The 26,663-nt window shown below is 42.3% G+C and overlaps 2 protein-coding genes across 2 annotated transcripts; one reads left to right on the top strand and one right to left on the bottom strand.

The window, feature by feature from the left end:
• The first annotated feature begins 7,196 nt into the window (after positions 1-7,196).
• Positions 7,197-10,638, top strand: LOC109896446 (mRNA turnover protein 4 homolog). The gene is made up of 8 exons (XM_020490706.2): positions 7,197-7,317; positions 7,595-7,653; positions 7,765-7,868; positions 8,009-8,090; positions 8,178-8,245; positions 8,387-8,538; positions 8,741-8,817; positions 8,939-10,638. The coding sequence occupies exons 1-8, from the start codon at positions 7,290-7,292 to the stop codon at positions 9,077-9,079; spliced, it is 711 nt and encodes a 236-aa protein (XP_020346295.1). The 5' UTR covers positions 7,197-7,289; the 3' UTR covers positions 9,080-10,638.
• Positions 9,377-14,103, bottom strand: akr7a3 (aldo-keto reductase family 7, member A3 (aflatoxin aldehyde reductase)). The gene is made up of 7 exons (XM_020490696.2): positions 13,627-14,103; positions 13,120-13,307; positions 12,897-13,001; positions 12,027-12,123; positions 10,414-10,513; positions 10,150-10,279; positions 9,377-9,852 (listed from the first exon to the last, which is right to left on the bottom strand). Exons 1-7 carry the CDS (start codon positions 13,925-13,927, stop codon positions 9,691-9,693), a joined length of 1,083 nt encoding a protein of 360 aa, XP_020346285.1. The 5' UTR covers positions 13,928-14,103; the 3' UTR covers positions 9,377-9,690.
• Positions 14,104-26,663: the final 12,560 nt, after the last annotated feature.

Consider the following 26,663-nt stretch of genomic DNA (forward strand, 5'->3'; position numbering starts at 1 on the left):
TGCATCGCCCCTCCCATTCTCTGTCACGCCCCCTCACGAGCAAAAACAAACTCACGCGCTTACAGTACAAAAATAAACCATAAAGCCCGAAGTGCAGAAAATTTGGGAAAATACAGTTCCCTAAAATGTAATGATGGACAAATTATCAATAGAATTAGACTAGGCTACCGTTTTTGTTCAAGGTAGCCTAGTCTAATTCTAGGGATAATTTGTTCTTCGTTACATTTTGGGGAACTGTATTTTCCCTCATATTTCTGTATTTGGGGCTTCAGAGCTCCCAGTCAACCTCTGCACAAAACACAAATTGTTCAACCTTAAAATGAAGAAAAACAATATCACTTTAAAAAAAGATGACAGCGTGATAGATGGCCATCAAATGATCAAATCCATAAAGTTTTGTGTATTTGAGAGCACTAGCTGTTCCGGATGACTGTGTGATCTGCTTTCCATAGACAATGTGAGTAAGACCTTTAATTAAACAGGTTAATATTCGCAGACCGTAAACCAGGACTCTAATATTTGCAGACAGAGTACCAGGAAGTGTACTCAGAGCATGCACTGGCAAGCTGGCAAGTGTCTTCACTGACATTTTCAACCTATCCCTGACCTGGTCTGTAATATCAACTTTTTTCAAGTAGACCACCATAGTCTCCATGCCCAAGAATGCCAAGGTAACCTTCCTAAATGACTATCGCCCCATAGCACTCACATCAATAGCAATGAAATGCTTTGAAAGGCTGGTCATGGCTCAGATCAACACAATCATCCTAGACACCCTAGATCCACTCCAATTCGCATACCACCGCAACAGATCCACAGATCTCTAATGCACTCCACACTGCCCTCACCCACCTGGACAATAAGAATACCTATGTAAGAATTCTGTTGATTGACTGTAGCTCAGCATTCAACACCATAGTCCCCTCCAAGCTTATCACCAAACTCAGGACCCTGTGACTGAACACCTCCCTCTGCAACTGGATTTTATTTTATTTATTTTATTTTACCTTTATTTAACCAGGTAGGCAAGTTGAGAACAAGTTCTCATTTACAATTGCGACCTGGCCAAGATAAAGCAAAGCAGTTCGACAGATAAAACGACACAGAGTTACACATGGAGTAAAAACAAACATACAGTCAATAATGCAGTATAAACAAGTCTATATACAATGTGAGCAAATGAGGTGAGAAGGGAGGTAAAGGCAAAAAAGGCCATGATGGCAAAGTAAATACAATATAGCAAGTAAAATACTGGAATGGTAGTTTTGCAATGGAAGAATGTGCAAAGTAGAAATAAAAAATAATGGGGTGCAAAGGAGCAAAATAAATAAATAAATTAAAATTAAATACAGTTGGGAAAGAGGTAGTTGTTTGGGCTAAATTATAGGTGGGCTATGTACAGGTGCAGTAATCTGTGAGCTGCTCTGACAGTTGGTGCTTAAAGCTAGTGAGGGAGATAAGTGTTTCCAGTTTCAGAGATTTTTGTAGTTCGTTCCAGTCATTGGCAGCAGAGAACTGGAAGGAGAGGCGGCCAAAGAAAGAATTGGTTTTGGGGGTGACTAGAGAGATATACCTGCTGGAGCGTGTGCTACAGGTGGGAGATGCTATGGTGACCAGCGAGCTGAGATAAGGGGGGACTTTACCTAGCAGGGTCTTGTAGATGACATGGAGCCAGTGGGTTTGGCGACGAGTATGAAGCGAGGGCCAGCCAACGAGAGCGTACAGGTCGCAATGGTGGGTAGTATATGGGGCTTTGGTGATAAAACGGATTGCACTGTGATAGACTGCATCCAATTTGTTGAGTAGGGTATTGGAGGCTATTTTGTAAATGACATCGCCAAAGTCGAGGATTGGTAGGATGGTCAGTTTTACAAGGGTATGTTTGGCAGCATGAGTGAAGGATGCTTTGTTGCGAAATAGGAAGCCAATTCTAGATTTAACTTTGGATTGGAGATGTTTGATATGGGTCTGGAAGGAGAGTTTACAGTCTAACCAGACACCTAAGTATTTGATCTTGGATGCCCTGACGGGCCACCGCCAGGTGTAGAGTGTGGGCAACAAAACATCCTCCACGCTGACCATCAACATGGGGGCACCTCATGGGTGTGTGCTTACTCCCCTCCTGTACTCCCTGTTTACCCATGACTGCGTGGCCATGCACAACTCCAACACATCAAGTTTTCTGACGACATGACAGTGGTAGGACTGATCACTGACAACGATGAGGCAGCCTATAGGGAGGAGGTCAGAGACCTGGCAGTGTGGTGCCAGGACAACAACCTCTCTCTCAACACCAGCAAGACAAAGGAGCTGATTGTGGACTAAAGATTTGGCATGGGCCCTCAGATCCTCAAAAAGTTATACTGCTGCACCATTAACTTGACTGGCTGCATTACTGCTTGGTACAGCAACTGCATTCCACCTGACCGTAAGGCGCTAGTACATCACTGGGGTCGAGCTCCTTGCCGTCCAGGACCTCTATACCAGGTGGTCAGAGGAAGGCCCCAAAATTTTCAAAGACTCCAACCACCCAAGCCATAGACTGTTCTCTCTGCAACCCCATGGCAAGCGATACCAGTGCACCAAGTCTGGACCCAACAGGACTGAACAGCTTCTACCCTCAAGCCATAAGACTGCTATGCAAGGCTGCTAAATACAATGAGCTCCAAAAGTATTGGGACAGTGACCATTTTTGTTGTTGTTTTGGCTCTGTACTCCAGCACTTTGGATTTGAAGTGGTACAATGATTATGAGGTTAAAGTGCAGACTGTCAGCTTTAATTTGAGGCTATTTTCATCCATATTGGGTGAACCGTTTAAAGTGTACAACATTTTTATACATAGCCCCCCATTTTAGTGGACCAAAATTATTGGGACAAATTCACTGGTAGTGTTTCAGATAATTTGGTGGCCAAAAGAAATTGCTCTTAAACGCTAGTAAAACCAAATGCATGCTTTTCAACCGTTCGCTGCCTGCACCCGCACGCCTGACTAGCATCACCACCCTGGATGGTTCCGACCTTGAATATGTGGACATCTATAAGTACCTAGGTGTCTGGCTAGACTGTAAACTCTCCTTCCAGACTCATATCAAACATCTCCAATCGAAAATCAAATCTAGAGTCGGCTTTCTATTCCGCAACAAAGCCTCCTTCACTCACGCCGCCAAACTTACCCTAGTAAAACTGACTATCCTACCGATCCTCGACTTCGGCGATGTCATCTAAAAAATAGCTTCTAACTCTCTACTCAGCAAACTGGATGCAGTTTATCACAGTGCCATCCGTTTTGTCACTAAAGCACCTTATACCACCCACCACTGCGACCTGCATGCTCTAGTCGGCTGGCCCTCGCTACATATTCGTCGCCAGACCCACTGGCTCCAGGTCATCTACAAGTCCATGCTAGGTAAAGCTCCGCCTTATCTCAGTTCACTGGTCACGATGGCAACACCCACCCGTAGCACGCGCTCCAGCAGGTGTATCTCACTGATCATCCCTAAAGCCAACACCTCATTTGGCCGCCTTTCGTTCCAGTTCTCTGCTGCCTGTGACTGGAACAAATTGCAAAAATCGCTGAAGTTGGAGACTTTTATCTCCCTCACCAACTTCAAACATCTGCTATCTGAGCAGCTAACCGATCGCTGCAGCTGTACATAGTCTATCGGTAAATAGCCCACCCATTTTTACCTACCTCATCCCCATACTGTTTTTATTTATTTACTTTTCTGCTCTTTTGCACACCAATATCTCTACCTGTACATGACCATCTGATCCTTTATCACTCCAGTGTTAATCTGCAAAATTGTAATTATTCGCCTACCTCCTCATGCCTTTTGCACACTGTATATAGACTCTCTTTTTTTCTACTGTGTTATTGACTTGTTAATTGTTTACTCCATGTGTAACTCTGTGTTGTCTGTTCACACTGCTATGCTTTATCTTGGCAAGGTCGCAGTTGCAAAGGAGAACTTGTTCTCAACTAGCCTACCTGGTTAAATAAAGGTGAAATAAAAAGTAAAAAAATAAATAAAAATGTATCGTTTTTTATAGTCATTTTTATTGTCAATAAGAAATTAATGTTTCTAATTAATGTGGATGCTATCATGATTATGGATTGTGCTGAATGAATCATGAATAATGATGAGTGAGAAAGTTACAGATGCATAAATATCATAACCCAAATATCATACCCCCACTTGGCCTTAAATTGTACCAATTTGTTTTTCTCAGTTGCCCATGCTATTTCCTTTTAAATAATAAATAATTGAATTTATCGTTTGTGTTAATCATGGCAAATTGATTGATTTCCAAGTTTTTGGTATACGTTTTTTCAAGATGAGTGATGAGAAGAGAACCGTCAAGCCCATTGGGTATATCACTACACCCCAAATGCCAGGTCTTGGATATGCAGACACACACACTCACACACACACTTTAACACTCACCACATGTGCTGCTACTGCTCCACATGCTGCTGCTACAGCTGTTTATCATCTATACTGTATACCATTATGGGCGGCAGGTAGACTAGTGGTTAGAGTGTTAGACGGTTAGAGCGTTGGGCGGTTAAAGTGTTGGACTAGTAACCGAAAGGTTGCAAGATTGAATCCCCCAAGCTGACAAGTTAAAAATGTGTCATTCTGCCCCTGAACAAGGCAGTTAACCCACTGTTCCTAGGCCATCATTGAAAATAAGAATTTGTTCTTAACTGACTTGCCTAGTTAAATAAAGGTAAAATAAATAAAAAAAATCACTTTACCCCTAGCTATATGCACATAGCTACCTTAATTACCTCGTAACCCTGCATATCGACTCGGTACTACTGTAGTACTCCCTGTTTATAACCATTTTATTCTTACTCGTTATTGTTATTCGTTATTCACTGTGGATTTCTTCCTAGTGTCACTATTTATATTTTATATTTTGTATCTTTATCTTTAACTCTGCATTGTTGGAAAAGGACCCGTAAGTAAGCATTTCACTGTTAGTCTACCCCTGTTGTTTTACGAAGCGTGACAAATACCATTTTATTTTATTTAGATTTTACATGTATTTTAATATAGAAGGAATCTATAACTTACTACACCCATCATATACTATTTCCCCTTGTGTGAAAGAACAATACATGACGGAGAGGGAATGCATTGTGATATTTTAAAGCTTCCCTTGAACATGATTCCCATCTATAGAGGGTCAAAGTCTGCCAAATATATGTGAGACAAAGACAGCAGCCTTTATTAATCTTTTCACAGTATAATGATGATTACAACTGAACATTGAATAATGAGTAATGAGTAAAACAGAAAGCTGACATCTGGATCTTCTAAAAACATTTAATCTTTTGTCTGAACTGGTAGCCTACTCAAGCACCAAAACGTTATTATAAGACATAAAAGTAAAAAAATTAAGGGATATTTCACTCAAATTACAAAATTACCAATTTGATTTCCTTACCCTTTAAGCAGTCTATGCACAAGGTATGACAGCAATCCACGCTGGCACTGTTTTCACATGCTAATGTTTTAGTATTTGTGGCACATATCCCATTCAAATCATGGGACTGAGAACAACATTTTTCGCACATCATGCTCAAAACATCTATAAGTGACTTTTCTGATCTTCACAATCAATTTAGATACTTTCAGATGATTTTGACATGATGCACAAAAAATTATAATATCGGTCCCATAACTTGAATGTGATTTGTACCACAAATGCTAATACATTATTATCAAATCTATTTTTATTTGCCACATGCTTCGTAGCCAACAAGTGTAGACTAACAGTGATATGCTTCCCAACAACGCAGAGAGAAAAATAGAAAAATAATAGAAAGATAATAACACAAGGAATAAATACACAATGAGTAACAATAACTTGAGTATATACACAGGGTACCAGTACCGAGTCGATGCGCAGGGGTACGAGATAATTGAGGTAGATATGTGCATACAGTAAGGGGTAAAATGACAACAGGATACAGTAGATAATAAACAGTAGCAGCAGCGTATGTGATGAGTCACACAGCCCATCGATGTGGATGGGGGTTTGCTCGGCTCTCTGTAGTCCACGATCAGCTTCTTTGTCTTGCTGACGTTAAGGGTGAGGTTGTTGTCTTGGCACCACACTACCAGGTCACTGACCCCTTCCCTATAGACTGTGTCATCGTCGCCGGTGATCAGGCCTATCACCATCATGTCATCAGCAAACTTAATGATTGTGTTGGAGTCGTGAGCAGTGAACAGTCATGGGTGAACAGGGAGAACAGGAGGGAACTAAGCACGCTCCTCTGAGGGGCCCCTGTGTTGAGGTCAGCATGGCGGATGTGTTGTTGCCTACCCTCACCAACTGGGGGCGGCCCGTCAGGATGTCCAATATGCAATTGCAGAGGGAGGTTTTCAGTTCCAGAGTTGTGAGCTTGGTGATAAGCTTGGAGGGGACTGTGCTGTTGCATGCTGAGCTATAGTAAATGAACAACATTCGCACTTAGGTGTAATATAGGATCTGTCCATATATTCATATTCATTATGATCTAAAAGTGAAAAACTGGTCCTGACCTGGATCAGCACTCCTACCCTGAGACGCTTTGTGGATATGGCTGTAATTTGTCTATGTGGGATTTCACCTCTTGCTACTGCATTTCTCACTTCAGGTTCATAGATAACGTAACACATAAACTCATCTGGCATAGAGAATTATTACACAAACCGGGCAGGCAACACCCACATAGATGGTTCTATCACTGTATCCATTTTTTTGTTAAAGCAGTAGACTTTGATTAACTATCCTACATTGAATCACATTTCAGAGATGCACATGCCACAGACATCTCACTCAAGGGACACTGCTGTCAATTTTGCTGTTATTGCAGCACGTTAATTATGCAAAGATGTAGCTACATGATTGACACTCAACAGAAAACTCCATAGAATAAAGAAGGAAATAATTATTTCTGTCACACAATACTGTTCTAATGGCTTTATTATGATTGCCTTGTTAATACACTTATTTGTGCACTCTTATGTTTGCAGGGTTCCATCTGCTGGGGGAAATGAGACATGTCTGTAAAGCACATTTTCCTACACGTTTAATACAGATTATTAAATAATGTATTCCTATTATCAAACTCAATATCTCATTTAAATTCAATGATGCGAAAGAAAATGATCTCATAAAATGCAAGTGAATCGTGAATTATTGTCAGGCATATTTTGGACAGCTATATTCAGTAGACAGAAACACGTGGAGTTCTTTTCCTCCCTAGGTCTTGTTCTACAACGTGATAACCATGCCAAAGTCAAAGAGGGACAAGAAAAGTAGGTTTTTATGTCAGATTCATCCAGTAGATGAAGAGTATATTAAGTATAGTTTGGATTAATGCATTACTTGAGGTAGCAGTTCACTACTATAGCATTTGCAGGGGATTGCATCAAGAGGTGAAAGAGGAGCCCGCTAGCTAGCTAACTACATACTCTAACCATCTAGCACCATAAGCTAATAGCAAGCAGGTTATGTTTGCAAATATAGCTATTGCTGAATTTTTTTTTGTTCTGTAGGTATTAACCCTTATTGTGTGCCTTTTTCACTTCTCAGTTTCACTAACAAAAACAGCCAAGAAGGGTCTGGAAACAAAACAGAACTTAATAGAAGAGGTAACTATTTCTGACCGTTCAATCCTAGTTAGCTTGTTTCCTGTCTGACAATGATATCCAGCTAAAACTCTTTGACTAATAGTCTGTATCTGTATGTCTGTGGCCTTATAGTTGCGGAAATGTGTGGATATGTACAAGCACCTGTTCATCTTCTCTGTGGCAAACATGAGGAACAACAAATTGAAAGACATCAGGACAGCCTGGAAACACAGTCGGTAAGAACACTCAACACACTAGTCTATGCAGCCTGGTTCTCATTATTAAGACAAATCAAATGGTCAGACACCTACGTGTTACGTGTATAAATACATGTAGCTGACTAGCCAGTTTGACTAAGGTTTTTCTTCACTTTCAGATTCTTTTTTGGAAAAAACAAAGTGATGATGATCGCTATAGGTAAAGGATCAACAAGCGAGTACAAAGACAATTTGCACAAGGTATGTCAAATCTGTGATAAAGTGAGGGTCAAATTGCACAATGACACTGCAAGGGGTTCAATTAATGTCGGCCTGCTTATTTTGTAGGTCAGCAGGTTTCTGAGAGGAGAAGTGGGTGTGTTATTCACAAATAAAACCAAAGAAGAGGTACAAGAGTAAGTAGATCAATATTTTGCATTTCCATTAAAGATGTACAGTCATTAGCTTGAGTCCTTTTTTGCAACGATCCATTGCTGAGGCTGATTCCTTGTCCTCTGGTAGTTTCATACGTTTTTCTCTTGATAAATGTTCTTCAGGTATTTCAGCCAGTTCAAAGAGATGGATTTTGCACGAGCAGGAAACAAGGCAGGAATGACCTTAACACTTGATGAAGGACCCCTGGAACAGTTCCCTCACTCCATGGAGCCACAGCTGAGACAGTTGGGACTACCCACAGCACTCAAGAAAGGTGAGAACGCTTTCCTAAGTCTGTAATGAAAGGATGTCCCTAACCTCCATCTAGTGACCTGTTTTGTTTGTTTCAAATGAATTTTTTATGCTTCTGATACAAACTTCTGATCTAAACCGAGGTTTTCTTTTGATTCATTCCCAAGGAGAAGGAATACATGTTGCAATAGTTGGCTTAACCTAGTTGGCTTGTTTTGTCGTAGGAGTGGTGACGCTACTGAAAGACCATGAAGTGTGCAAAGAGGGAGACACACTAACCCCTGAACAGGCCCGTATTCTGGTGAGTTCTAAAGCGTCCCCCAGTCTACACCTGATAGGCCTGAGACATTTTGCAAGTCCAGTTGCTAGATGGTCCCATAAATGTCTTATCTAATCAAATTAACTTATTTTCCATAACATAGAAACTCTTTGGGATTGAGATGGCTGAATTCAGAGTGCAGATCCAGTGCATGTGGAACTCTGAAACGAGCGACTTTGAGAAGCTAGCTGAGGAAGAGGCCATGCAGGAGAACGATGAGGAAGAAGGGAATGAATCTGGATAGAGCAATGGACTTCTCAGACTTGTTTTTAATACTGTGCCTTTTTTTGTAGGTCAAAACAAACTACTTTAAAGTGTTTCCTAATTGCAATGTTACCCATGGAATTGTGTATATACATTTTTGTGCTTTATAAAAAAAAAAATGGTCCACTCAAATACAACAGTACAAACTTACAGTATGCTGGGTTGTGTCCTATAAAACATCCCACAAAAGAAAGTTGGAATTGTTAATGCGAAGTATATCTTTAAGCTAGGCTGTAAAATCGCAACGCCGTGGCAGATATCAGTAAGGGAAAAAAAATACCGTCCCAATTGCTCCACAGTTTATTAAAGTCAAGACAGCCACCAGAAAAAGTTTCCTGAACACAACTACCCTCAATTAATTGAATTTACATTAAGTGATATAATAGGACCAAAATCATAATCTGCACTTTTTTTGTAATTTCACTAAAGCATCAATGTGATAACCAAACGGACTTATTTATAAAAACCTACATCTCACTGTACATGTTAATTAGCTAACTGTATACGGCACATTTGGTAAAAAGGCAACAGTCAGTGGATATAGTCAATCAGATGTGGGCTCTAGACTAGCCAGGGTTGTTGAGGAGCCATCTAGCGGAAGTAATTGGGGCACTCGTGGGCCACCAGGTCCCAGGCATGTTTGAATGCCTCCACCACACGCTCATCCAGAGGCCCATCCTCAGAGGCAGAAAGGTTTTGATCTAGCTGCTCCATACTGGACATCCCAATGATTACACCATCTCCCAAATCACCCTGGAACAGTGGAGACAAAGTCCAGGTATAAGAGGACCCACCAATTAACACTACATACACCACTTTTTCATTCAACTTATGACAATTGTTTAAATAGTACTGCTGTCATTGAGTGAAATGTTCCTTTTCACATTGTAAAGAAGAAGAAAAAGATTTGTAATCATTGACTTATTACAGGCAGCCCTATTCTGGCAAAAGAGCTGATCTGATTAGTGGAATTAGTAGTCAATTACTGGAAAAGGGTCTGAATAGCTGATAGTGAGTTGTCCCTGTTAATTATTGAATGTGGTCAGTTACCTTGAGGTGGGAGTGGTGGTACATCCAGCGTAGAGCAGCAGATGTCATGGAGGGTTTGTTTGAGCCATACGCTGTCTCCATGGCCTTCTGAACAAGGTCTATCGCCTGGAAGTGGCTCTCCTTCCAGTACCTGACACACAACACAAATCATCTAAATGTAATGTTTAATTGTATCTAGTGTAAAGCTAATCTGGACAAATCATGTTTTTAATGTAACTACTGTGACCATACTAGTTTATTAATACCATTTTATTCTGTTCTCACCTGTCTCTGTAAGCACCAGCCCAGTTGTTACCAAAGAAACGTCCTGAAGGCTGAGAACCTTCTTTGTCCTGATAATGGTACTTCCCTGTGAGAAGGCCCCCTGGTTGCATAGAAGAACAGAGTGAATGTTAAACCATGTTCTCACACTAGACATTGAGATGTTTTATGATCCTCAAAATCTTGTCATTTTAGAGGCGTTATAAACTCAGCAAAAAAAGAAACGTCCTCACACTGTCAACTGCGTTTATTTTCAGCAAACTTAACGTGTAAATATTTGTATGAACATAAGATTCAACAACAGACATAAATTGAACAAGTTCCACAGAAATGGAATAATGTGAATAATTGAATAATGTGTCCCTGAACAAATGGGGGGTCAAAAGTAACAGTCAGTATCTGGTGTGGCCACCAGCTACATTAAGTACTGCTGTGCATCTCATGGACTGCACCAGATTTGCCAGTTCTTGCTGTGAGATGTTACCCCACTCTTCCACCAAGGCACCTGCAAGTTCCCGGGCATTTCTGGGGGGAATGGCCCTAGCACTCACCCTCCGATCCAACAGGTCCCAGATGTGCTCAATGGGATTGAGATCCGGGCTCTTCGCTGGCCATGGCAGAACACTGACATTCCTGTCTTGCAGGAAATCACACACAGAATGAGCAGTATGGCTGGTGGCATTGTCATGCTGGGGGGTCATGTCAGGATGAGCCTGCAGGAAGGGTACCACATGAGGGAGGAGGATGTCTTCCCTGTAACGCACAGCATTGAGATTGCATGCAATGACAACAAGCTCAGTTCAATGATGCTGTGACACACCGCCCCAGACCATGACAGACCCTCCACCGCCAATCCACCGCTTCAGAGTACAGGCCTCGGTGTAACGCTCATTCCTTCAACGATAAACGCAAATCCGACCATCACCCCTGGTGAGACAAAACCGTGACTCGTCAGTGAAGAGCACTTTTCGCCAGTCTCTGGTCCAGCAATGTTGGGTTTGTGCCCATAGGTGACGGTGTTGCCGGTGAGGACCTGCCTTACAACAGGTCTACAAGCCCTCAGTTCAGCCTCTCAGCCTATTGTGGACAGTCTGAGCACTGATGGAGGGATTGTGCGTTCCTGGTGTAACTCGGGCAGTTGCTGCCATCCTGTACCTGTCCCGCAGATGTGATGTTCGGCTGTACCTTTCCTGTGCAGGTGTTGTTACACCTTGTCTGCCACTGCGACGACGATCAACGGTCCGTCCTGTAGCCCTGTCTTAGGCATCTCACAGTATGGACATTGCAATTTATTGCCATGGCCACATCTGCAGTCCTCATGCCTCCTTGCAGCATGCCTAAGGCACATTCAAGCAGATGAGCAGGGACCCTGGGCATCTTTCTTTTGTTTTTTTTCAGAGTCAGTAGAAAGGCCTCTTTTTAGTGTTCTAAGTTTTCATAAGTGTGACCTTAATTGCCTACAGTCTGTAAGCTGTTAGTGTCTTCCACAGGTGCATGTTCATTCATTGTTTATGGTTCATAGAACAAGCATGGGAAACAGTGTTTAAACCCTTTACAATGAGTCCTGAAAAGGGGACGTTTCTTTTTCGTTGTTGCTGAGTTTAGAATCACAGTACCTGCTAGAGGGTTGTATGCATAGAATCTGATGCTGTAGTATCTCAGACATGGTAGCAGTTCTGTCTCCACCTGTCGTGTGGTGGCATTGTACATTCCCTACAGAAAGGCACAGTTATTTGGTATTTTATTAAGATCCACATTAGCTGTTGCAAAATCAGCAGCTACTCTTCCTGGTGTCCACATGAAACATGACATAATTCAGAACATTAATAGACAAGAACAGCTCAAGGATAGAACAATTTTTTTTAAGGCACACGTAGCCTACATATCAATACATACAAACCATCTAGGTCCAATAGGGGAGAGGTGTTGCTTTATCTGTTTTTTGAAACCAGGTTTGCTGTTTATTTGAGCAATATGAGATGGAATGAAGTTCCATGCAATAATGGCTCTACAATACTATGCTTTTTTGAATTTGTTCTGGATTTGGGGACTGTGAAAAGACCCCTGGTGGTGTGTCTGGTGGGGTAAGTGTGTGTGTCAGAGCTGTGTGTAAGTTGACTATGCAAACAATTTGGGATTTTCAACACAACATTTCTTATGAAAAGAAGTCATGCAGTCAGTCTCCTAGACTCTTAGCCAAGAGAGACTGGTATGCATAGTATATATATATCATCCCTCTGATTACAATGACGAGCAAGACGTGCCACTCTGTTAGGGCTGGCTGCAGCTTAACTAGGTATTTTCTTACAGCACTGGAGCACACGACTAGACAATAATTATGATTATACAAAACTTGCTTTTTGGAGTGTGGTGTCAAAAAAGAAAAGGATAAACAGCATTTAGAAGTTAGTTACTATTTAATAATATGATGTATTTTGAATGAAGGCAGTGTGGTATGTGACAGATGCAGACTTCCTGTGTGTTACCTGATAAACAGTGGGAAGAATCCAGTTGTTGTGTCGGCAGATGGTAAAGATTTCAGCCACTTCCCATGCAGCATAGTTTGATAAGCCAAGCTCCTTAAATTTCCCCTGAAAACCAACATAGCAATAAATTCCATGTCTACAAAAGAGCCAGGTGGTGTGAAATATGCTTCAGGTGCCTGTATTACGGGGTGGGTGTGAGGAGAGTTCCCCTCCGGATCAGTACCTCTTTGTAGAGCTCATGGCAGGCCTGCAGTGTGTCCTGGATGGGGTTCTGATGGTCTGGAGCATGGAGGTAGAAGAGGTCCACACACTGTGTACGCAGTCTCTTCAGAGAAGTGTCCAGCTGAGAACGCACACTCTCTGGTTTCAGGGTCTTTCCTTCCCAGGGGTTGGCCTTGGTGGCAATGTTCACTGTAGATACAGGCAATAAACACACACATGGCTGATAAGATCCAATCGGGTCATAGAACATGTGTAAGAAGTCATACTGGTAATGTAGCAGTGGTTTGTTACATTGCAGTTTGTTATCTGGGCACACTTTATGCACCAGTATGATTGAACTGTTAATGCACTCACCGATGTAACTACAGTTACTACTAGTATGCATGGAATCTGGTGAAATAAAAACACTTGCAGCAGTGGTACAACATAGCATACTCAGATTATAATGTTACTTTTGTTTACAATGTTAGTATACTAGACAGTAGGCTATTAAAGCTGTGTTTGTTACCCGTTTTGGGTAGATTCATTCCCCCAATGATAGTTTCTGCCTGTCCGTCTGTGTACATGAAGGCAGTGTCCAAATCATTGTGGCCGCGCTCCAAGTAGGCTTTCACCATGTTTGTGCTTGTCTCCGCGTCAGCACGCTCCCCAAACGCCATCGATCCCAGTAGTGAAATCGGGCGTTTCAATTGTGTTGATCCGGTCGAAGACATGTTGCGATGATGATAAACAATCGGCAGTAAATACTTGGATCCTGAAGCGAGTCTTTGGTGAAATACACACAAGCCTACTCTTGCTCCCAAAAGCATAATAAACCGCGTTGTGTCAGCTGAGCACAGGGCAAATGACGCGCAAGCTGACAGTAGGGGAGTGTGTTAAAGTTGCAAAACGCTTCGTGTACGTAAAATGGGAACCCGACTGTCACAAACAGTCGGGTTCCCATTGGAGCAGGAAGTACAGTGAAGAGTTCAGTTACCTCCGTTCGACAATGATTTGCAGGTTCGGAGTCTTTCTATCAATAATTTGAATTCATACACTAGGAACAGCGTGGTCCCTAGTGCAGTTCTCATTTCAACCAGATGATGTCAGCAAAAAACAACAGATTCCACTGAAGTATAATTCAGAACTCCATCAATGACTTGAATAGATTTTTCCCTAAATACTTTAACCCAACACCTAGCAACCTCGTCAAGCGGTTCGGACCTCTTGGCGAAAGGTGATGGACAGTCGCTGGATCCGGGTCGTGTCCCGGGCAGGGCTACCCCTTAAATTCGCTACACTGGTGTCAGAAGTGGGATGGGTCCAGTGACTGTCAAGCGAACACCTTAACCGTTACGTCAGGAGGTCCGAACCTCTTGACAAGATTGCTAGGTGTTGCGATAAGGTCGCTACATTACCCCCCTCCTTCAGAGAGGAGTGTACACGTGAGGGACTTGTTATAGAGAAGAGTGGGGACACGCTTTGCAGAAGGAAGGGGGTAATGATCCGCCCCTTTTCCCCAAAATATGTATCCTAAAATGACATACCCAAAGCTATACTACCTGTTGCTCAGGACCTGAAGCAAGTATATGCATATTCTTGATACCATTTGAAAGGAAACACTTTGAAGAAGTTTGTGGAAATGTCAAAGGAGGAATGTAGGAGAATATAACACATTAGATCTGGTAAAAGATAGTACAAAGAAAAAAACAACTGTTAAAAAAAATGTTTACCGTCATATTTGAAATGCAAGAGAAAGGCCATAATGTATTCTTCCAACCCAGGCACAATTTCGATTTTGGCCACTAGATGGCAGCAGTGCGTGTGCAAAGTTTTAGACTGATCCAATGAACCATTGCATTTCGGTTCAAAATTTTGTTTCAAGACTACCCAAATGTGCCTAATTGGTTTATTAATAACTTTTCAAGTTCAAAACTGTGCACTCTCCTCAAACAATAGCATGGTATTCTTTCACTGTAATAGCTATTGTAAATTGGACTGTGCAGCTAGATTGACAAGAATTTAAGCTGTCTGACAATATCAGATATGTCTATGTCCTGGGAAATTGTCTTGTCACTTACAACCTCATGCTAATCGCATTAGCCTACGTTAGCTCATCGGGACACCGATCCTGAAGAACCAACACCTAGCAACCTTGTCAAGAGGTTTGGACCTCTTGGCTTAATGGTTAAGGTGTTAGTTTGACAGTAGCTGGACCTGGGTTTGAGTCCCGGTCAGAGCTACCCCCCCCCCAAATTTGCTACAATACCAACATAGCTTATATAACATAGGCAACAAGGCTACATGGCAAGCACCAATTTCAGCCAATGTGTTACTGTTTAACAGATTTTAATACTATCTATAAACTAATCATTAAACCCGTATAAACTACTTATAGGCCTACCCTTAATAAATATTTTATAAAGTAGGCCTATAACTATCCTGTGTTACAGCTTTGCCTTTATTAGGGAAACACATCTTGTACCCCTCACATACTTTCCCACATTCATCTCATGAGCCTTCGCGCCTAGCTTATAAACCTGTCATTTGAATGGGCTACACTGTTTACTAAATACATCACATAGTCCTCTAATGTTGATGTCAATGTGAGGACTTCAGCATGTTTGCAGAGTCATGGCCTATGCCTATGGAATACTCTGTGCCATTGTGTCACTTCCTTGTCAACAGAAGTCAGCACTAACAGTACGTAACTATTCGGCCTATAAGAGCACCGTATCAAGACGAGGGATAATCCCACATATACACATTTATTTTCTCCAAGCTCTCACTGAGACAGATGGAAACACAATGACTAAAACAGTAAGTTCTAATAATCTTATTATATTCATATTTCATTTGGTAGGCTATTTCAAATTAAAATACCCCTGCAAAAATGCCAATTATGTCTGTAGAAAGTCTTCAAATTATGTGTAGGCCTAACTATTGCAGAACAATCCATGGTCCCTGTGTGTGTAACCATTTCTCCCATTGCAGTGGTAATTAGACCATGGCTGGTATTGACCCTCTGGGCCTTTGGTCATTAGATTAGATGGAGAGCAGCAGTAACTTTGACCCATCTGACCACAGGCAGCATCAGCTGTGCCCTGCACACTGACCTGTGCAGCTTGACCACCCACAGTCTTCCTCCATAACTCACATAAGTGGCATATCTTCCCCTTCTCTCTCTGCTCTATTGCAACTATAGGTTCCTCTTTGGGTAGCATTAGGCAGCAGTGGATACCAATAACACATTGCCCCTGAATTGAAAACTGCTCTGTTCTGATATGTCATTAAGATGTGTGTGAAGTGTGATGTTGTATGTCTGAAATTACTTGTTGATCTACCTGCTGCCAAATATAGGCATACAATATAGGCATAATTGTATTGTAGCCTAAGGGGCCCTCACATCAATTCACAAGGCTTTCGACTCTGTCAATCACTGTATTCTTATCGGCAGACTCAACAGCCTTGGTTTCTCTAATGACTGCCTCGCCTGGTTCACTAAATACTTCTCAGATAGAGTTCAGTGTGTCAAATCGGAGGGCCTGTTGTCCGGACCTCTGGCAGTCTCTATGGGGGTGCCACAGGGTTCAATTCGCGGGCCGACTCTTTTCTCTGTATATATCATTGATGTCGCTCTTGCTGCGGGTGATTCTTTGATCCACCTTTATGCAGACGACACCATTCTGTATACATCTGGTCCTTCTTTGGACACTGTGTTAACAAACCTCCATACAGGCTTCAAAGCCATACAACACTCCTTCTGATGCCTCCAACTGCTCTTAAATGCTAGTCAAATGAAATGCATGCTCTTCAACAAATCGCTGCCTGCACCCGCCCGCCCGACCAGCATCACTACTCTGGACGGTTCTGACTTAGAATATGTGGACAACTATAAATACCTAGGTGTCTGGCTAGACTGTAAACTATCCTTCCAGACTCACATTAAGCATCTCCAATCCAAAGTTAAATCTAGAATCGGCTTTCTATTTCGCAACAAAGCATCCTTCACTCATGCTGCCAAATTTATCCTCATAAAACTGACTATCCTACCGATCCTTGACTTCAGCGATGTCATTTACAAATTAGCCTCCAATGCTCTACTCAGCAAATTGGATGCAGTCTATCACAGTGCCGTCCGTTTTGTCACCAAAGCCCCATATACTACCCACCACTGCGACCTGTATGCTCATGTTGGCTGGTCCACGCTATGTATTCGACGCCAAACCCACTGGCTCTATGTCATCTATAAGTCTTTGCTAGGTATAGCTCCACCTTATCTCAGCTCACTGGTCACCATAGCAGCACCCATCAGCAGGTATATTTCACTGGTCATCTCCAAAGCCAACACCTACTTTGGTCACCTTTCTTTCCAGTTCTCTGCTGCCAATGACTGGAACGAATTGCAAAAATCACGGAAGTTGGAGACGGAGTTGGAGATCTCCCTCACTAACTTTAAGCGTCAGCTGTTAGAGCAGTTTACCCGATCGCTGCAGTTGTACACAGCCCATCTGTATGTAGCCCATCCAACCAACTACCTACCTCATCCCCATATTTGTTTTTGTTTTTCTGCCCTTTTGCACACCAGTATTTCTACTTGCACATTCTCATCTTCACATATATCACTCCAGTGTAAATTGCTAAAGTGTAATTACTTTGCCGCTATTGGCCTATTAATTGCCTTACCTTTCCTTTGCACACACTGTATACAGATTTTTCTATTGTGTTATTTACTTACGTTTGTTTATCCGATGTGTAACTCTGTGTTGTTGTTTTTGTCACACTGCTTTGCTTTATCTTGGCCAGGTCGCAGTTGTAAATGAGAACTTGTTCTCAACTAGCTTACCTGGTTAAATAAAGGTGAGAAAAAGAAAAAAAAACATGAATATCTGAAGAAAATAATACAGTTTTAACTTGCAACATGTTACAACACCAGGACATTTGGGGGGAAAAAGGTAACATCTCTGTTATTGTCCCAATCCATTCCATTGAAATGATCCATAATCTCTTCAAACAATCTGGACTCAGGTGTAGACATAACACAGTAAATGTAAATCCGGGACACTCCAATTAGTATAATATGTTACGAAATACAATTAGTATGATAAGTTACGAATTCCAATTTGTTGTTAGCTAGGTGGGTAACGCTAATGCTAGCTAGGCTAGTTTAGCTTGGTTAGTGTTAGGAGGTAGGCTAGGGGAAGGGTTAGCTAAAATTTGAAGTAGTTGCAAAGTAGCTGAAAAGTAGTAAGTAGCTAATTAGCTAAAATGCTGAAATTGTCCATGAGGATATCCTCCCATCTACCCACCCCGACCAAATACCATACTTTCGTTTTAGCTTTAAGTAACCTTCTGTACTATGTAACCATACCAAACATAACCATAATAATTTGATTGTTGTAGGTTTACTTTGACTATTTTACGTCTAGTCTATGAGACCAGACTGCTTCGATTTACTCTTATAAACCATTGCGCGCGCATGTGCGTTCAACATCTGCATGTTGTAAACCAGTTAGGAACGACCTCCAAGCACCACTCTGTACGGGATGTATGACTGCATCACTTTTGGAATTAGAAGGTGTTGTACTGACACTTCTCACTCTCTGGTAGATTTTTTTTAGTGTAACAGTGAAGCCTCCTTCCAATATTTTTTCAGTAATTCGGCTACGGATTTTTTTGTGCATTCTGTCTTTTTTCACTAAAACGTGTCAATACCACTACATTTCTGCGCTTTAATGCATATATATTGATACATCCAACACAACTTGGAAATGAATTGTATCTTCGTTTTAATAGTTTTTCAATACTTACTTATCGATGGGATATACGCAGTGTCCAGCTATGGAATTCTCCTACCATACATGTAAGTATTTTTTACAAGCTGTCATTTTTACTTGATAATACATATTTTAGTCACAGTAACCTACATGATAAAACATTTCTGGTAAGAGTCATGTCACTTGCTACTGCTATTAATTTGAGTTTATAACCATATAACCAGAATCCAATATCTGTTGACATATCAAACTACCGGTTAATAGGATTATTTTAAAACTTTCACAAGTTGAAATATGATATTTGTTTATCAATTAATTAATTTCATGTTTCAATGTTTTACTCAAAAGGTGTTTGCATTGAAAGAAGAACAATGCGTTCTATACCTGGGCTTGTATAAACCTGTAGTTAAAACGACACAGGCAACAATCACTGTTAACTCTTCAGGCTGTATTTTGTACATTTCACAGAAAGGTTTGCACCTGGAGCTATGATGCACCTGGAGCTATTCATAAGAATACTCTACTGTCTTTCTCAAAATGCACTGTAATGTTATTACATAATTACACATGATCTCGGTGTGGATTAATGATGCAGGAAGCATTCCTGAGATGTTCCTAAGTTTTCCATATAATGGGGAGCATTCCAAAGTAACAGGTGAGATAGGTCCGAGATGAGGTGCTTCTGATAAGTCTGACTTCATTATAAGTCTCTGTTCAGTTGTAATGGCCGTGTCAATGTCAGATAGTGAAAAATAATGGGAATTTTCTCAGAGGGACCATTGCCAGTCTTGGAAAAATAGATACAGTATCAGCATCACAAACTGAAGGTGATCACAGACCTATCAGACATACACACTATCCCAGAGATGAGACAAGCTTGGACATGGAATGAATGAGCTACTCGTAAAGGATGAGACTTCTCTCAGACGTACTGCAGTTTCTGCTACTGGAGAGTTACCAAAACACTGCTTAATGTTAGAGGGATAGTATGGCAGCTTGAGATGGTCTTAGAGACTAAAATGCAGGGAATATGGTACGATGGGATCTATGACACTCATGGCACCTGGCTTATGGCACCTGGCTTATAAAACTCAATAACAAGAGGTCCAAATCAGTTTGTATAATCTTGTTATTCTGCTCTCCTTTGGTCAATGTTTTGTATACTGTAGTATCAGGTAAAGTCTTAGTGAATGTTTGTTTGATGTCTTGCTGCAGGCAGTGCCTTGTGCTGCTCTGCTTAGGGGTCAAACAGTAATGCATGGAGAATTCCCCTTAAGTCTTAGCAGACAGCACAGGCAGCACAACACAGTATTAACCCCGATGGAATCCTTGTCCATTTATCTTTACTGGTTCATCCTTCATAACACCCTCTTACTGTAAACCAAAAAAATGACAGAATATTGATTTGTTCAATGTTTTTTGCCACTGGCCTCTTTCAGGCCCAACGTGTGTGTGGAGCGGGATGTGACGCTGGTTGCCCAAAGGCAGCCGTGTGTGCAGGCCTTCACGCGCATGGTCAAGGTCTGGAAGCAAGGCTGCCTAGGACAGAACTGGTGCATGGGATACGAGAGAAGGTGAGTCCTACTTTTCATTCAGCCATCTCTTCATCCATCCATCCATCCATCAATCAATCCATTCTTCTATCCATGTATTCCTCCATCCATTCTGAAAGCAACACTAATTATTCACCTGTCCAGTTTTCTATCCTTCTCTTCTGTACCCATCAGCTCTGTCAGCCTTTCACATACTCATGACTCCTATGTTTGTTCTGAGGAATTTTTCAGGAATGCTATTCTGTAGATAGTCATTATGTTCTATATTGCATGTATTGCCTATGGATTCTGTGTTGTGCAGTTGTTGCTGACTCAGTCTTAACAGTAATCAAATCAGTCAAAGCTGTTTAAGAGTGCCATCCTCATCCCCCTAAATCTCAGTCAACATCTCTCTCTTCTTTTCTGTCTCCTATCCTTTTCCCTCTCTTTTGTTCTTTAATCAGGGTCTTGTAGGCCTCTCATATAGCACTAAGTGCAAGGTATAGCCACAGCTCTCCTGGAGGGCTAGCTAACCTATCTATTTAGCCGAGGCATCTCCAAAGGTCAGGTACATACCTGTGAGGAAGAGTCCTGCGGCTTACCCCTGACTCACTCTCTGGGGAGTTTCTCAATGTGCTATTGAGGCGCGCTTTCTCCATATATTTACCACAATACAAAGACGCAGGCAGCTTTGAAGGTCGCCAAACCCGTAATTACACGGTGTAAACAAACTGACGCATAATGACTAGTAGCCGTGAGAGGGCTTCTAAACTACAGGGATAGACACCGTACTCTGAAGTATAGTCTACCAGTCTTGCACATTGAAATGGACGACTTAAAAGACTGGGAAAATGTTTCCTGATTATTATACTGTATGTGACTTAAAAGAGTGGGAAATGTTCTGTGATTATCGTAGTGGATCTGACGTTTTTTTTTCTTACTCATTGAACCTCATCAGCAACCTAGCCCTCCCACTCTCAGGAAGGCAAACCCAACCCCTAAGAACAGACTACCCTCTCCACCCTCCCTAAGAAGAGACAGAACAACCATGACATTGTGCCATACATCTGAACCTCTAATTATTGTATAGACGTGTTTTATATAGTGTAGCTTTATATTATCTAGTTTGTATCCTTTGATAATGTTATGTCTCCTTGATAACAGGACGGCATACTACACAGCATATAAACAAATGTACAGACAAGACTTCCAGACTGTGTATAAGTGCTGTCCTGGATGGTCTCAACTCAACGGAGAGGCTGGCTGCTTGTATCGTAAGTCTTTTCCCTTTTCTTCTATTGCTTCATATTACTGAGGTTTCTGTTGTTAAAGTATCACAACCACCTAGTGATACAGACAGTGTACAGTCGTGGCCAAAAGTGTTTAGAATGACACAAATATGAATTTCCACAAAGTTTGCTGCTTCAGTGTCTTTAGATATTTTTGTCAGATGTTACTATGGAATACTGAATTATTATTACAAGCATTTCATAAGTGTCAAAGGCTTTTATTGACAATTACATAAAGTTGATGCAAGACCTCTGCAATCTGCCCTGGCATGCTGTCAATTAACTTCTGGGTCACATTCTGACTGATGGCAGCCCATTCTTGCATAATCAATGCTTGGAGTTTGTCAGAATTTGTGGATTTTTGTTTGTCCACCCGCCTCTTGAGGATTGACCACAAGTTCTCAATGGGATTAAGGTCTTGGGAGTTTCCTGGCCATGGACCCAAAATATCGATGTTTTGTTCCCCAAGCCACTTAGTTATCACTTTTGCATTGTTCATCACCAAACTGTTGCTGGATGGTTGGGAGAAGTTGCTCTTGGAGGATGTGTTGGTACCATTCTTTATGCATGGCTGTGTTCTTAGGCAAAATTGTGAGTGAGCCCACTCCCTTGGCTGAGAAGCAACCCCACACATGAATGGTCTCAGGATGCTTTACTGTTGGCATGACACAGGACTGATGGTAGTGCTCACCTTGTCTTTCCCGGACAAGCTTTTTTTCCGGATGCCCCAAACAATCGGAAAGGGGATTCATCAGAGAAAATGACTTTACCCCAGTCCTCAGCAGTCCAATCCCTGTACCTTTTGCAGAATATCAGTCTGTCCCTGATGTTTTTCCTGGAGAGAAGTGGCTTCCTCCAAACGTCTTCGCCTCACTGTGCGTGCAGATGCACTCACACCTGCCTGCTGCCATTCCTGAGCAAGCTCTGTACTGGTGGTGCCCCGATCCCGCAGCTGAATCAACTTTAGGAGACGGTCCTTGCGCTTGCTGAAATTTCTTGGGCGCCCTGAAGTCTTCTTCACAACAATTGAACCGCTCTCCTTGAAGTTCTTGATGATCCGATAAATGGTTGATTTAGGTGCAATCTTACTGGCAGCAATATCCTTGCCTGTGAAGCCCTTTTTGTGCAAAGCAATGATGACGGCACATGTTTCCTTGCAGGTAACCATGTTTAACAGAGGAAGAACAATGATTCCAAGCACCACCATCCTTTTGAAGCTTCCAGTCTGTTATTCGAACTCTATCAGCATGACAGAGTGATCTCCAGCCTTGTCCTCGTCAACACTTACACCTATGTTAACGAGAGAATCACTGACATGATGTCAGCTGGTCCTGTTGTGGCAGGGCTGAAATGCAGTGGAAATGTTTTTGGGGGATTCAGTTCATTTGCATGGCAAAGAGGGACTTTGCAATTCATTTCAATTAATCTGATCACTCTTCATAACATTCTGGAGTATTTGCAAATTTCCATCATACAAACTGAGGCAGCAGACTTTGTGAAAATTAATATTTGTGTCATTCTCAAAACTTTTGGCCACGACTGTATGTTTATTAGTGTAAATCAATCTTTACGGGATTGACGCTTACATGTGAGTGGAGGTGATACTCCATAGGCTAGTGAGAGGAAGGAAGGGTACGTCAAACCCATCGCCCTGGGTCGGGAGCCGAGGGTGGTTGGGAGAGCATTCAGGAAGAAGTCATAATGTCAAGAGGTACTTGGAGGTATCTCTACCCGATTAATAGTTGTAGCAGTCTTGAAAGTATACTTTATCTACTTTTGAAGAACTACTAAAACAGTGATTTCATCAGACAGCTCTGCAGCATGGGCATCTGTGGCAACTTAATGCTCACGGGGTACCCTTTTCGCTAACAAGGGGTACTTGGCTCATTGGGGAGCACATAGGTAATGTTAGATGGTTGGCTGGCTGCTACTGCCTGAGCAGCGATGAGATGATGACTTAAAAAATGAAATAATAAAGTTGTCCACCCCAAAAAATTATATACACAATTCAAATATTTTATTTAAGTAAGGTAATGTGAATAAATTAGTGTTAATAAGTGTTAAGCAGTAATGAGCAGTCAGTAATATCATGGGGCTCTTATTCATTTATTTGTTCTGTGTTGTTAGAGACCATGGAATGTTTTCAATGTTTTGGCAATTGAATGTCATCAATATTTGGCTTTGTAATTTCAATTAAGAAGCTCTAAAATCATTTCAAGGTCATATTTCATAATGCATTTAATGTTAACAAATAATAATCTAAATAAAAAACCATAAAGAGCACTAATCACTTATCACTATCAGTGCAACAGTTACTGTGACGTTCACAACCGACCAGACACTGGGTGAAAGCGCCAATATGTAAAGTCATTTTGAAAGCTCATAAATTACTGTTGACATTTTTTTTGTATTGCAATGTCTTGTTTTAAATTCTGACAAAGATGATAGTGGACTTACAGACATGTTAAAGTGTTGACTGACCACCAGACCTAATCACCTTTGCTTCTGGCTCAGCTACACTTGGCACTGCAGGGTTCCTTGTGTCCTGAGATGGTGGGTGTGTCTGCCAGCCAAAAAAGTGAGGGTTTGGCTGGACAGGTAATCCTCTTTGTTCAGTTGGGTGGCCAATTCCAATGTGCTGACTGGTTCCCAGTTTTGTTGGAGCTCCACAGTTAAATCTCGGCTCACACTCATAGTCATGCTACCATATTCCCAATCAGCAGACTCAGAGGAGTGGTAGTAACTGGTGGTACAGGTCAGAGGCTTGCACCATGGACTTTGGCAAAGACTGATTCTTCCAACCCTATCCCAGAGGAGAGAGACCACCTGCAAATGAACAGAAAAGAGTCAAGAAGAAAACTATACAATGAGTCAAAACAGAATCTCCCCCACTCTAATCCTCTGCTTTGGTAATGGAGAGACGTGTTGTAGGGATCTGCTGGGCTGAGGTGCCACGGTAACAGTAGAGTACAGTTTCTCTGGACTGGGCTGGGGCTGAGGCTGGAGATGGGGATGGGCCTGAGGCTGGGGCTGACACTGGGGATGGGACTGAGGTTGGGCCTGGGACTGAAGCTGGGGCTGAGGCTGGAGTCAGGACTGGGACTGAGACTGGGGTGGGCTGGGGCTGAGTCTCCTGCTGAGGCTGGAGTCAGTACTGGTCCATAAGGCTGGGTTTGAGTCTGCTATTGGACCTTGAACTGCTCAACTCTGTGTGGACAGGCTTAGTCCCACGCAAGTGAGACCTGGCAGGGCCCTTTGATGGGATTTTACGGCCGTTGATCCGCATTGCATAGCCTGCATACCTTAGACATCACCCCTGACAAAGCCCCTAGTAAACAGCCCAGACATCACTTTCATTCCCCACCACCGCCCAGAGGAACTCTCCCACCTCCACCTACCCATCCCCTGTGTCCAGGCCCCAGCACTATCCTGTGTGGTGTGCCTCACCTCCCCTCATGCCTGTGGAGAAGGCTACTGTCTGTGCCAGGGGGTGGTGGGAAGAGGCTGGGATGGGACAGGGGTGAGAGATGATCCCCTGGATGTGCCTTTCAGCAGGGTCTCCTTATGGTCTCATGCTTTCCTCAAAGCCCTCTTTGTCTCTTGTTAAAAGGTTACAGTATTAAATTATCCAGGGAAGCATTAGGCTGTCTGCTCAACCCCTGAGCTCTGGTTTGTTTTAAAACACCACAGAAGGAAACGTCCTAACAGGCATTCCCCAGTGCTGCCCAGTGTCTCCCTCACTAAGTTGCAGGGTTTTGTTTTTCTTCTGCATGACAATGTCGTCTCTCTTCGACACACGGCTGGGCTTTTATGTCCGTAACTTAAGACGTGGCAGCACTTTGAGACGGGACAAACTAATCACCCTTTACTCTGAGCCATTGAACCAGGATAAAAGGATCCTCACACCACAATCCACCCTCTCTCACTCTCCCACTCTCTCTTGCACACTTAGACCTATGTTTTCTCCGGTGTTCTTCAATGCAATTCAATCTATAGGACTGTTTTGAACAGTGCATACGACATCCAAGAAGACAGATCAGCTCTATAGCAGAGACCGCAAAAGGTACAGCTTTAGTAAATCCTTCGAAAACCCCAGAGATTGAAATGAGAATGTTGTGCATTAAAATAGGGATTTAGTGTCTGGCACATGTGAGGTCTCTGTGGAGGTGGTGTGTGTGTGGTGTGACTGCGCTAATAAAAAGTGAGTGTTAGCTAATTAGGCTAATGTTGTTATTGTGAGGCAGTTGAGCGGAATGAAGTGTCACATCATGCTGTAGAGAAACAGCCCTGTACATTGATGAGCAGCCATGCTAACAGCCCCCTTTCCAACCCTCTCCCTCTATCCCTCTCCCTCGCTCTCCTCCGTTTGGTTCTCTTCTATCGTCCTTCTTGTCACCCCATCTCTCGGTATATCTACAGTCCAGCTATTCACTTTCGCTGTGGGCATTTTCCGACTTACTGGCTCCTCTTGTCGAGTTCTCCCTCATCCTCTACTAAGATATACTCTTATTTGGTCATATGTAAGGCTTGAGAATGGTAAAACATTTGAAATATGTCTGGTTATTGTCACGGCTCCCTCCTTCTGCCCTGTCCCTCCCCCTCCTCCCCATTTCTTGTCTTTCTATTCCCTGCCTTCTAATCCTGATTTAAGATAGTGTGGGGCAAGCTTTACTTGCAAAGCATCCCAGTGACATGGCATAGCTGGGATTCTTAGACTGTAGTAGACATCCTTTTTGTCCAGCACATGCCATAAAACCCAACATTTTGGTTGCAAAGGCCTGATTTGACTGAGAATCCTGGGGCAGTGCACGCAATAGGAACCTTTTCCACAAGGAGGTCATCTGTGCACACTGACATGTGTTCTAACTGGCCTGAATTCCATTTGCCACTGTTCATGTGCATGTGGAAGTGCATGCAAATGCATCATTTGGTTCAAAACTAAAGTGTTGCTTAGGTTACCCATTGAAA

Source organism: Oncorhynchus kisutch, linkage group LG1 (assembly GCF_002021735.2).
Source record: "Oncorhynchus kisutch isolate 150728-3 linkage group LG1, Okis_V2, whole genome shotgun sequence".
Lineage (NCBI taxonomy): Eukaryota > Metazoa > Chordata > Actinopteri > Salmoniformes > Salmonidae > Oncorhynchus > Oncorhynchus kisutch.

What these genes read in the sequence shown, in the direction of transcription:
- LOC109896446 (XM_020490706.2), top strand. Translation starts at nt 7,290, where the DNA reads ATGCCAAAGTCAAAGAGGGACAAGAAAA. An exon ending in GTCAAAGAGGGACAAGAAAA is followed by an intron (nt 7,318 to 7,594) that starts GTAGGTTTTTAT and finishes TTCACTTCTCAG; the next exon opens with TTTCACTAACAAAAACAGCC. An exon ending in ACAGCCTGGAAACACAGTCG is followed by an intron (nt 7,869 to 8,008) that starts GTAAGAACACTC and finishes CTTCACTTTCAG; the next exon opens with ATTCTTTTTTGGAAAAAACA.
- akr7a3 (XM_020490696.2), bottom strand. Translation starts at nt 13,927, where the DNA reads ATGCTTTTGGGAGCAAGAGTAGGCTTGTGTGTATTTCACCAAAGACTC. An exon ending in AATGAATCTACCCAAAACGG is followed by an intron (nt 13,308 to 13,626) that starts GTAACAAACACA and finishes CTGTATCTACAG; the next exon opens with TGAACATTGCCACCAAGGCC. An exon ending in GCTGGTGCTTACAGAGACAG is followed by an intron (nt 10,280 to 10,413) that starts GTGAGAACAGAA and finishes GTTGTGTGTCAG; the next exon opens with GTACTGGAAGGAGAGCCACT.